The sequence below is a fragment of the Dromiciops gliroides genome, chromosome 3 (assembly GCF_019393635.1).
Source record: "Dromiciops gliroides isolate mDroGli1 chromosome 3, mDroGli1.pri, whole genome shotgun sequence".
NCBI classification, from domain to species: Eukaryota; Metazoa; Chordata; class Mammalia; order Microbiotheria; family Microbiotheriidae; genus Dromiciops; species Dromiciops gliroides.
Window position 1 is genome coordinate 89,038,674 of NC_057863.1, and position 12,834 is coordinate 89,051,507.

The window sequence follows — 12,834 nt, forward strand, 5'->3', positions numbered from 1 at the left end:
TGCCCATTTCATATACCTATATACCCGGATCCAGTAAACATTTCTCAGGCAAAAAGGGGGTTTCAGTAGAAAAAATTTAAGAAGGCTTTTATTAGCACATGTCTTGTGTAGACATTGAAAATGAACAATAAACTGGGCCCGGGGTTGAACAAAAGGAGAATGGGGACGAATACCTTAAGGAATACTGCATCGTGTTTTGTTTTTTGTTTTGTTTTTTTACTGTATTCCAAACTTCTTCCTGAAACAAGGTTTAACATGCAACAATATTCTCTAGTAATTCGGTCTTCTCAGTATCTGGATTAAAATTGAAGGTCGTATGATACTGATCAATTGAATTTCACCTTTTAGTCTGGTTTCTTCTGGTTGTTAAATCAAAATCAAAGCTTCAGTCCTATTAAACAAGTGCCAGACTTTCAAATCCAACTTAGAAATAACATGTTAAATTTTTTGTGTGCATTTCTGTCTCAAAAGTTAAAATGCATAAGTACCGTCAAGCCAGATCTGACACAGATTTAATCCCTGGATTTTGCATATGGACAGGGGACCTTCAGATGGATCTCACTCCACTCAATTTTATCACACAGTGAGCAAATACCAAGAATTTCCCCAAGTAAAACCTGTAACTGTAAAAATGGAATTCAGCTTTAAATCTTTGGATGAAATATACTAAACACCACACAGATGGGGATATCACACCACAGAAATAGCTTTTTTTTTGCCTATCTTTCCTTTTTTTCCTCCTTATTTCTAATGTGGCTGTCTTTCTTCTCACTGCCTACCTTCTACATTTCTACCCATTCCCACCCTCTCCTACTATAATGTACAAATTCTCAAAAAGAAGACACTTAAAAATATTTCATCTTAGGTTCCTCATTCTAAGAGGCAGTGTGGAAAGAGTATGGATTCAGGAGGATTAAGGATTCGTGAAGCCCTGGGTTCAAATGCTACCTTGACACTTACTACTTTGTGACTTTGGGCAAATCACTTCCCTGGGCCTCAACTACCTCCTCTGTAAAATGAAGAGGGTGGACTAGGTGTTCTCTAAAGTCCTTCCAAATTAAAATGCTATTTTGATAAGCAACTTAGGCATAGGATAGAGGCCCAGCCTTAGCCTCAGGAACACCTGGATTTAAGTTCTGACAGGCTGTGTGACCACAGGCCAGTCGCTTCACTTTGTCCATACTGCCTACAGTATGAGAAATCTTCTAGTCTAAACGTGTAAACTAGTTTATAAATCTAAATCCTAAAATCTGTGCGTCACAAATAAGGGGTTGCATTACCGAATGTGAGGGGGTCATGAAAAATTTGGCAATAGTAAAAGGTTATGTATACCTATTTCATATATTTATATATTTATTTGTACCCAGGGTCGGGAGTGGAAAAAGATCTAGTTTACAGATGAAGAAAACAAAGCCTAGAGAGGTTAAGTGATTTGCCCTAGGTCAGTTAAGTAGTAGGACTAAAATCTGAAAATCCTCAAACTCCAAAGTCATTATCACTTCACTTTCATTTTGCCAACTCATGGGTGAAGGGAGTTTTCACATGGGCCAGACCACTCCCCTGGCCCCCCAAAGTCCTAAACTGAAAATCAAATATAATTTTATAACATAAAATGCTATGTATACACCTGCTTAAAGACCAAAGCCCACTACTCAAACTAAATCGGCTTCACATTTACATTATATATTGTTCAGTTGGGTCCAATACCTCATGACCATTTGGGGTTTTCTTGGCAAAGATACTGGAGTGGGTTGCCTTTTACAGCTCATTTTACAGATGAAGAAACTGGGGCAAACAAGGTTAAATGACTTGCCCAGGGTCACACAGCTAGGAAGTATTTGAGGTTGAACTAAGGTCTTTCTGACCCCAAGACCAGCCTCTATCCCCACTGTGCCACCTAGCTGCCCATTTATGTTTGCGTGATCCTACACTCATCTTTTGCTAGGTGTCTTTGGCCCTCAACAGAAAAAAGTTCCCCCTTTTCTTACATATAGCCACAGTGTCAGAGAGATGGAGGACAGCAGCCACGGTCCTTGGCTATACTCCATGCAAAGACCCACTGTCTTACACAGTTACACACACTCAGGTTCAGGAATTCGAACACGTGCACACACCCTCAAGGCAAACTTACACAAAAACACATATACACAGAGACAGGTGGATTCATACATAGACATACCATACATACATACTGGTGTACTTGTATACAGACACAAAAACAGAGTACCCAGGCATACTCACACACATACATACACACACAGGTACAGTTATGCACAGATGCACTCAGATACATAAAGGCACACTCGAACCACACACACACACACACACACATATATATATATATATAGGTGCATACAGACATACAAACACACAGGTACTCTCGTACACAGAGCACACACACAGACTCATACAGAGGAAAACACATACACACAGTGGCACACTTGTACTGACAGACACAAACACACAGGCACGCTTGCACAAAGACACTCTCATACACACATAGAGCCGGGCACACGCGTGTGCGCGCACACACAAAGCCCGCTTGCACACACCTGCTCCTTCTCTCTCTCGGTTCAGGATAGGAGCCAGGCGGGAGGGAGGAAAGGAGCCAGATCAGGAAAAGCAGACTCCCAAAGGGGAGGGCTCTAAACACGCCCCTAGCCGCCGCACAGCGGGAGCCGCGCCTCCCTCCCGGCGGTCCTCTGGTCCTCGGGCCCCGGCACCGCCTCCTTTCCCACGCCCAGAGGCCCCAACCCCCCAACCCCGCACTGCCCTCGGCAGGGGGTGGAGCGCGGCTCGACGCCGGGGGCTCGGGCCAGGCGGCGGCGGTTGCGCTGGAGGCTCTCCGGGACTCAGCATGATGCCGGCGCCCGGGACCCCGCAAGAGGGACCCAGTCCGGTGAGCGCTAGTGATGGGGTGAGGGGGCTGGGCCCGGGCTGGAGGGTTGGGAGAGCGGGCTCGCTTTCCCAGGGGAGTCGTCTGGCTGCGGAGGGAAGGCAAGGGGGGAACCTGACCATTTCCCTGGCCTCGTTTGGGAGGGGCCTTGGGGGAGGGGGTTCGCTCCCGGGGAGTGGGGTGGGGGTGGCCGATAGCAGGCACCCGCATGAGGCAGAGCCCGAGAGCGTGCGTTACCATGACGACGCCCCGCCCTTCCAGACCGCAGCCGGGTTGGGTCAGCCTAGCCCAGTGCAGGGCCTCCCTTTACTCCGACCGCCCTCACCATCCCGCCCGGCTCAGAGAGCTCCATCCTGGGCGACCACGGTCCACCTCCGGCGAGACCATCATTTCGTCCCCGTATCCCTTAGCTTCCCTCTCCCTCCTTCTCCCGCTTCTATCAGGTCAGCAACCCAATTCCGCCCTCCCAGCCCCACGAGCTAGACCGGCGGGGCGGGGCCCAGACTTCGGGGGCGGGGCCGCGTGACGCAATGACGCACGGCGCATCTGCCCTTCCCCGCCCCGGCCACGTGTTAAGTTGCCAGTGGGCGGGGCTCGGGCTTGATTGCTGCCCTCCGGGCGGGCGCTGCCCGGGAAGGGCTGTGCCGGCACTCCACCGACTTGTGGTAGCCGTCCCCTCGCGAGGCGGGCTTTAGATGGTATGGGAAAGAAGCAGGCGGTAAGCTTTCATTCCTGGCTTGAGTTCCTTTGTTTTGCGTGCTGTGATTTGGGGAGGGGTATCTTGGGTGGGCGTGTTGGCTTTGTTTGTTGTAGAGGTCCTCTGTCGTACTTGCAAGTGAAATTCTTCTAATCTATCCTCTGACACAGTTATGCATTTAATCCCTGGAAGCATCCTTGTTTTATAACAGCTCCCTGCTTGAAAACATTTAATTATGTTACTCCGCTCAGTTCCTTTGTGTGCTGTTATACTTTATAACAATTTTTAACTTCGTTTTGATGAGGGCCAGCAGCCCTCTAATTTTCAATTAGTATTTCTGTTAGCATTAAATGTATTAATGAATGGTTAAACAAAGGACAAGGCTTAGGAGAAAAGTAAATAACAGTTATCCTTTTTGATATAAAGTATTGCCCCTGCACTAAACACAAAAGAAAAAGTTTAGTGGGCATTTTTAAAAAAGATCTGTGGTTTCATTGGTATAAGGAACATCCTATCAGAAAACCATCACTACCAATGCAGATTAGTGCAAAGTAGGGTGTGCACACTCCAGGAGGGTGCATTTGTTAAGTGCCTACTGTGGGTTAAGCCTTTATTAAGTGCCTACTGTGTGTCGGGCTGAGGATACAAAGAATTGCAAAAACAGCCTCTGACCTCAAGGAGCAAATTTAATCAAAACTACCACCTGGCTCAGCTCCTTCCATCCTTGCCAGGGCCCAGTGTGGGCTATGCTGGATGGGTACATCTTCTTGACCTGAGCTCAGCATACTGGTTCCTCACGGCCTGCCCAGGCTCTTTTCTCCTTCTCACCCCAAAAAGAACAAGAGGCTTACACTAGGCCTGAAGGATCTGCAGCGAGGTAATGGTATTATAAATGGGAGCAAGTATGGCAGCTTTTACAGCTAGCAAGATTTGAGAAGCAATGTGCTGGCCCCTGTAAATGGGCTTGGGGCTCATGTTGCTACTCAGTTGGTCAAGCACAACTCTGCAGTCTGTAGTCCTCCTCCCAAGAACCCTTCTATTGCCCCCAATTTATTGCACAGCTTGGAAGCAAATGAAGAAAGCCATTTACAACTAGTAAACCAAGGCCTAACCAGGCATCTTGCTATCTGCCCTGAATCCTCTTCCCCATCTGGAACAACCACTCTCTAGATCTGGGACCTGACTCCCAGACTGTGCCTTCCACTTGAAGGAAGATAGCCTTTTATTGTTATTTTTTTTTTTTTGGTGAGGCAATTGGGGTTGTGACTTGCCCAAGGTCACACAGCTAGTAAGTGTGTAAAGTGTCTGAGGCTGGATTTGAACTAAGGTCCTCCTGACTCCAGGGCCAGTGCTCTATCCACTGCGCCACTTAGCTGCCCCAAGATAGCCTTTAAAAAAAATTTTTTTTTAATTTTTTTTAGTGAGGCGATTGGAGTTAAGTGACTTGCCCAGGGTCACACAGCTAGTAAGTGTTAAGTGTCTGAGGTCAGATTTGAACTCAGGTACTCCTGACTCCAGGGCCTGTGCTCTATCCACTGCACCTCCTAGTTGCCCCAAGATAGACTTTTTTTTTTTTTTTTTTAGTGAGGCAATTGGGGTTAAGTGACTTGCCCAGGGTCACACAGCTAGTAAGTGTTAAGTGTCTGAGGCCGGATTTGAACTCAGGTACTCCTGACTCCAGGGCCGGTGCTCTATCCACTGCGCCACCTAGCTGCCCCTCCAAGATAGACTTTTAACAGCCAGATTCTAACAACAACAACAATAAACCTTTGAATAATTGGTGGGTGGGACTGAAAAATTAGTATCATGATTTATTAAGGATAGTGATGCTTTTAGGGTCCTAAATTAAAGCTGGAAGGGGCCTGAGAGGCCATCTCCCCCTGTATTTTATAGCTAGGGAACCTTAGAAAAATTAAATGACTTACCACACAACTAATAAGAATCAGAGGAAGAATTTGAACCTGGGTCTTCTTATCCGGCACTCTGTTCACTCCATCATACTTCCTTCCATTTGAGTATCTTTCAGCTATGACAGTCATTAAAGCCTAGCACTGAAAGAAACTGACTTAGGGACCAGACATTTGAATCATTATATCACAAAGTGTCAAACCAACATTTTCCTAAAAATGAAGCACCTTCAATTGTATTACTCTCACTTTTTAAAACCCAGTTTTATTTGGTGAGAGCAAAATTATTATTATTAAATTTAATTTAAATTATTCTTAATATATTATATAGTTTTATAGCTTAATTTAGTGAGAGCAAAATTATTTCTATACCATATATTAATAAAATGGTTTAAAATTATTTTCTGTGTATCAAATTTTGTATATTTTATAGAACATGAAAGATATTGGTAGAGTACTATATGCTAATTAATAAATTTACAAATACATATGTAGAGAGGATGTGCCCCCAATTTTTTGATAGGCATGCATAATCAAGAAAATGTGGGATTGCTGTCTTAGAGAGTTGCCTGAGACCCAGAGAAGCTAAGTGACTTGCCCAGAGCCACACAGCCAGTTGTTGTATGCGACTCTTGGTGACCCCATGAACTTGTCCGTGGAGTTTTCTTGGCAGATATGCTGGAGTGGTTTGCCATTTCCTTCTCCAGTGTGTCCCAGTTTTTCCAGATGAAGAACTGAAGGTGTATCAAAGGAGCACTTGACTAGTTTCTTCCTAACTCTGAGTCCATGTCTCTATCCACTATTGCCTGCTCTTAAGCAAAATAGACAGATTCATATTTATTTTAAATCTTCCAATGGAGTCTTATTCCAGCACCCCATCATTGTATGAAAATGACATTGGTTTGTAGAAGACTGTGTACCAGTGAGAGCCTAAGATCTGTTTGATCCAACCAAGGTAGAAAAACTTCCAGGACAGGCCCCAGTATAGGGGCCACCAGTTTTTTTTTTTCATCCACTGCAGCTCACAAAGGCCATCCCCTCTGTAAGGGCATAGAAGGTGTTGTGATCCTCTACGATGAAAGAAATATATACTGGCATATGGATGAAATCATGAAACATGGAAATACAGCTTTTGCAAATTCTTTTATTTTGAAAGATTCCAAAGTGCTTCAGAAACTAAGAGGCGTGGAAGTGTGGTGGAAAAGAATACTGGACTTAAGAGTCAGTAGACTTGGGTTCAAAGCCATCCTCAGACAGTAATTTCTTATAGCCTCAGTTTCGTGATCTGTTAAATAAGAATAACAATATTTGCACTACCTGTATCCCAGGGTTATTGTTTCTTTTAATTGTGTGGTTCCCTTTGCTTCTGCAGTCCTCTACTGTGCCACCATGTTGTGGAGAGAACCCTGCATTCTCAGCAGCCAGGCCAGTGGAGTGGAAGGTCCCACAGGTTCTACCACATTGGAAAGGCTTTGAATCCACCAATGGACTACATGTCTATTGTCTGAGGGTCTGCCTGGCTGCCATTACTTCAGATAGGCTCCTCACTGGGCTGTCCAAAGGGATTGATTGGGTCGGGGCAGCAGTTCTCAGAGACCATATACTAAGTCACAAAGGCATTCCAATCTATGTTGCTAAAAGAATGCTCAGGTCAGTCATGGATGCTTAAGCTATTAAGGGAAGGATTTATTTGTCATGCTGTCCCATGTGATCACAACTCTGCTTATACATAGAAAATATTTCGTTTCCAGATTTTTATGTGGTTGGGCAAGTTTAATGCATTGTCAGGTTTTCATTCCCCTTCAAAACTCCTAGATTTTTTTTTGTCACACAGAGATCTCAAATTATTTGGAAGATAGTAGTCTGACCTGTTATATTTTTGCTTCTGTTTGTAACAAGCTTTTTTTACAAAAATTGACCAGTGAAGAGAAAATAATTCAATTGTTCATTAAAAGCATTTTTCTTTTTTTTTTTTTTCTAGCGTCCTCCTAGGGCTCTCCCACCAGTACCAAGGTAAAAAAAAAAATTCTGTAATGATTTTGTTAATAAGGAGATTTATGATATATTTAGTTCAACAAATAGTTATTAAGTACTTATGAGGTGCTAGGCATATAAGAGTGAACTATGGCATGTATTTTGAATTTTAATTCACTATGTATGTGTTGTTTCCCCCTGTAAAATATAAGCCTCTTAAGGGCAGGTACTATTTTTATTTTTGTCTTTGTGTCCACAATGCCTAACATAATACCAGGAACATGATGTGCAAGGTATTTAATAAGTGAATGTTGGGATTAAATTGAACACTTTTCTATATATATAAAACTGAATATTTGCTAAAGACAAAATAATTTGACAAAAATGTGGCATGATTTCGATAACTCAGAAGAAAATTACTAAGCTTTTAAAGTTGAAAGTCATAGAATCATAGTGTATTAAGGCTTAGAAAGTATAATAGTTATAAAACGTGAAGTATAGTTCAGTTAAATCAGTTGGCTAGAACGTATTTTGAGTGGCACTGTGCACATCATAGTTTTTTATATAAGTAGTCTAGTTGATTCATACATTCATTGCTGTGATCCTCAGCTGTTTTTACATAGGCAAAAGAAAATATGTTATGCCTAATATTGTCTTATAAGTATATCTGACATTTTAGCAATAAGGACCAAGTGAGACAGTGTAGAAGAATCTACAGAACCCATCAATCACCTCTGCACTAGAAATATAATTCAAGTAGTATCTCATTGTTCCAGGAGCAGCTAGGTGGCACCATAGTGCCCAGAGTGCTGGGCCTGTAGTCAGAAAGATCTGAGTTCAAATTTGACCTGAAACAATAACTAGCTGTTGTGACCCTGACCTAGTCACTTGACCTCTGTCTGCCTCAGTTTTCTCAACTGTAAAATGGGGATAATAATAGCAACTACCCCTTTGGGTTGTTGGGAGGATCAAATGAGATAGTATTGGTAAAGAACTTAGCATGCTAGCCTGGCAGATAGTGTACACTTAAATTCTTGGCCCCCCCCCCCCACTCTCACCTTCTCAACAATGGGTCAGTAGCATTATTTTTAATTTCTAAAACATAGTAAAGAATATACTATAGAATATTATAAGACCATTTGCAAAATTAGCTTCAATTAGTGTGTGCTGTTATTTTTTTCTGAAAACAAGTTTTTACCCATTTTTAAAAATCAAGGAATTAGCTATTTTCCCCATCTATTTAGAATTTTTTCCCAAATTACATGTAAAAACAAATTTTGACATCTGTTTTTAAAACTTTGTGTTCCAAATTCTCTTCCCTCCCTCCCCCCCTTAAGAACTCAAGCTATTCAGTATAAGGTATACATGTATAGTCATGCAAAACATTTCCACATTAGTCAGGTTGTGAAAGAAAACAGACAGAAAAACTTTAGATAAAGGAACTAAAAAAATTATGCTTCAATCTGTATTCAGACACCATCAGTTCTTTCTCTGGAGATGGATTACATTTTTCATAAGTCCTTGAGAGTTGTTTTGGATCATTGTATTGCTGAAAATAATTAAGTCATTCACAGCAGATTTTACATATTGCTGTTATTTTGTATACAGTACATTTCACTTTGTATCAGCTCATGTAAGTCTTTTCAGGTTTTTCTGATAGTATCCTGCTCATCATTTCTTATAGCACAATAGTGTTCCATCATAATCTCATCCCACAATTTGTTCAGCCAATTGATGGGCATCTCCTCAATTTCAAATTCAACTTTTTGGGTTTTTAAAATATCTTTTTGGATACCAACCTAGTAATGGTATTACTAGGTCAAAAAGTATGCATGGTTTTATAGCCGTTGGCCATAGCTCCAAATTGCCCTACAGAATGTTTGAATTAGTTTACAACTTTACCAAGAGTGTATTAACATCTCATTTTCCCCATATCACTTACACCATTTGTCATTTTCCTCTGCCGTTCTATTCTACAATCCAGTAGGTATGAGGTACTACCCCAGAATTGTTTTGACCTGCATCCTTCCGATCAACAGTGAGTTAGAGCATTTTTTTTCATATGGCTATAAGTATCTTTGATTATTTCATCTGAAAACTTCCTATCTTTTGATCATCTGGAAATTAGCTTTTTTTAAGGTTAACAGTGAATCCTTAGTCATTATGACGGCAAAGAGATTGCTTTTCCTTGTTGGCAGGAGGACCAACTGGGAGAAAAAATACAGTGAACCATAGATGAAGTGCTGACTACCTGCCGTGAAGTGATGACGGGAAATGATTGAATAAGAAAGATATTTTGAAGGAAGAATCATGAGACCATAACATGATAAGTTTAGAGATAGGACTCAGAAGTCATCCAGGAAAACTCCCTTATTTTATAGATGAGAAAACCAAGACCCTATGGGATGGCATAGACTTGACCAAGATCACATGCAATGAAATCAAGGACTATTGTTCCTTGAATTGGAAGAAGAAATTAGAGATGATTTCAGGGATCTGAACCTACAGAAGAAATGGATGGTGGGAAGAGGAGCCAGTTTGAGAGAAAGATGAATTAGTTTTGTACATATTAAGTTTAAAAAAGGACATCCAAGTGGATGTATCCTGTAAGTAGTATGGAAAAAAGGACTGAAATTTATGCAAGACGCTGAAACTAGACATGGATTTGTGAGTCATCCATAAGAGGTGATAGCAGGAGCCATGAATGTAGATGAGTTTTAGCGAGAATATAGAATCAGCAACTAAGCTTTGGGAGGTGGATTCATTTAGAGGGCAGAAAGAGGGACCCACCAGACAAAGGAGTAGTTTCCACCTGTTCAGCCAGTTATTCCAGACTTTAAGATATTCATTTACAGCAGAGCACAAGTATGGGCAGAACTTTGCCACTACCGGCATCTCTTTTTCTTTTAATTACTGCCCTGGATCAAAATTCTGAAGGCATTTTTGGCCTATGCCTTCTCTTTCTATACCACATCTAGTCTTTTACCAAGTTCTGTTGATTCTTCCCTTGGAAGTATCTCATGAATCTATCACTTTTCTGTTCCTCTTAGTCCAGGTCTTTACTACTTTATGCCCTTATTAATATTGCAGTCTCCTAACTAGGCCAACCACCCATCTATTTTATATGCTGCTGCCCAACTGCTCTTTGTATATACCATTTTGCATATATTATTCTTTTGTTCAGAAACTTTCAGTGGCTACTGAATAAATTCCAAATTCCTTGACCTGGCATCTAAATTTAGTATCCACAATTTAATATGGATCTACATCTCCAACTTATCTCTCCTATGTAAAATCTGTGCTACAGTCAAACTAATCTCATTGTTTCATGAGCATGTCATGCTTTGCTAGCACATTCTCCAAATTCCAGTCGTTTACATACAGTATAGCTTAAAATTTGATTTTTTTTAACTAAACATAACTAATAAAGTCCTGATCTACTTTGTTTACTTAAATATTCTGGCAAAGCCTAAGCTGTATTTTAATCCATGTCATTTGAAATCAGAGTTCTTAATCCATCTTATTCCTAGTCATTTAGTCTGTATAAAGTACAAGGCTATTTACCATAATTATTGCTGAAGTACTTTTGTATAATACCATTTTAAAATTTTTGAATATATTATTTTTAACATTCTTTTCTTTTTAAATTTTGAGTTCCAGATTTTTCTCCCATCCCTCCCCCATCCATTGAGAAGGGAAGCAATATGATATCAACTAGTTATATATTTTTAAGGATTTTTTTTTCTTCAGTGAATTTTTGTGCCAATTCAGTTGTGGGTTAGGTTTTTTTGGGGGGGTATTTTTATGCTTTCCTTACCAAGCTGTTAATTCTCTTTTTGTAATTTTCTTGCATCACTCATTTCTTTTTCCAATTTTTCCTCTAGCAATCTTAGCTTGTTAACTCTCCAAGGAATTCTTGTTGAGCTTGATTCCAATTAGCATTGTTCTTTGAGGCTTTGCTTATAGATCTTTTCACATTGTTGTCTTTTTCTAAATTTTTATCTAGATATTCCTGACACCATGGTGGTTTTTTTATGGTCAAGTTCTTTTTTTGTTGTTTGCTCGTTTTCCACCCTGTTTCTTGACTTTGAACTTTATGTTTAAGTTGGGCTCTTCTCACTTGGGAGTGTGGAGAGGCACTCTCCCAAGCTACGGGCTTTTTTGTGCTGCTGTTTTCAGAGCTAGTTCTGAGGGTGTACAGGTTTTGCTGCTTCTGAGGTGATGTGATCCTGGGAGAGGAGTGATCAATGCTCTTCTGGCTTGTGCTTTGGTCTTTACGTAGGAAGGGTCCTGTTCCTCTGCAACTACAAGTGCTTTTGCTCCTTATAGCCCTGGAACGATGACCAGATCCCCTGCCTTCTTGTGTCCACAGGTGCTGCTGTTTCTCTTTGCCCTGGAACTGCAACCTAGAACTGTGTGGGGGCAATAGAGTTGCCAAACAGCACCAGGTTCTGCACCCAGTGTCAGCCAAGGGTCCCCTGTGATCTCTCTGACAAGTTGTCTGATCCCTCCTGTCTCTGGGCCGAGCGCTCCTGAAGCAGCTGCCTCTACATCAGTGGTAGCCTTCACAGCCCGCTGATGTTGTTACTGCTGCATGTGCTGCTCCAAACTGGCCACTAACCCAGTGTCATAGCCCTCTCTTGCCAACCTGAATCGTTTGGGACTGGAAAAAAAAATGTTTCACCCTGACCTTTTGTTGCCCTCACTGCTCCAAAATCTGATTTGAGGCGTTATTTTAAAGTTGTTTACAGGGGAACAGGAGAACAGGCCAGCTGGTTTGCTTCCTGTACTTAACCATCTTTGCTTCTGATGAAGTCATAATTTAATCAACTATCCCACATTGAAATTAACATTTTATTTTGTTTTTATTTTTAATAAAGTTTTAAGCCAGTTTTCATACTGACAATATTGATATCAGTGAATTTTAATAGACTCCAAACTAATGCCTTTTGTCTCTTTTCTTCATGTTTGTGCATTTGTGTTTCGCCTTGGCTGATGTCATGTAAAATCCTTGTTCCTGAAGTCCCCTGCAAGGTGAGTTACTTCATTGTTAAAGTAAAGATTCCTATCTAGCATTTTATGTTAAAAAATACAGTGGCTTATTTCTAAATGTTTTTCTCAAAATCTAATTTGAATGATGTCATCAATCAAGTACCACTAACTGTGTGCACCCTCCTTTGAAATGAGTGGAAGTGAGCGGCTTTCTCCACAAACTGCTGCTAACATTCTCCCTTCTCCTTGGGATTAATGCCTCCATTTCACCACAAAACCTTGGATATTATGCTATATACACTGCCTAACAGAGAGATGCTTAAAGTGACTTCTTTGCCAGAGCCTTCCCACCCTGTGGCTCTTGGTAG

General features: G+C 41.4%; 1 protein-coding gene across 3 annotated transcripts in view; it reads left to right on the plus strand.

Annotated features, from left to right (window-relative positions):
- The first annotated feature begins 2,708 nt into the window (after positions 1–2,708).
- TMEM237 (transmembrane protein 237) overlaps positions 2,709–12,834 on the plus strand; it is a 31,994-nt gene continuing 21,868 nt past the window's right edge. For 2 of the 3 annotated variants that reach the window (XM_043995327.1, XM_043995329.1), the window contains exons 1-3: positions 2,709–2,899; positions 7,482–7,513; positions 12,498–12,508. In XM_043995327.1, the coding sequence (XP_043851262.1) occupies positions 2,858–2,899; positions 7,482–7,513; positions 12,498–12,508 (85 nt within the window). In that variant the 5' untranslated portion in view covers positions 2,709–2,857. Of the gene's footprint in view, positions 2,900–3,484; positions 3,615–7,481; positions 7,514–12,497; positions 12,509–12,834 lie in introns of those variants that run through there. The other variant, XM_043995328.1, reaches the window with a different exon arrangement.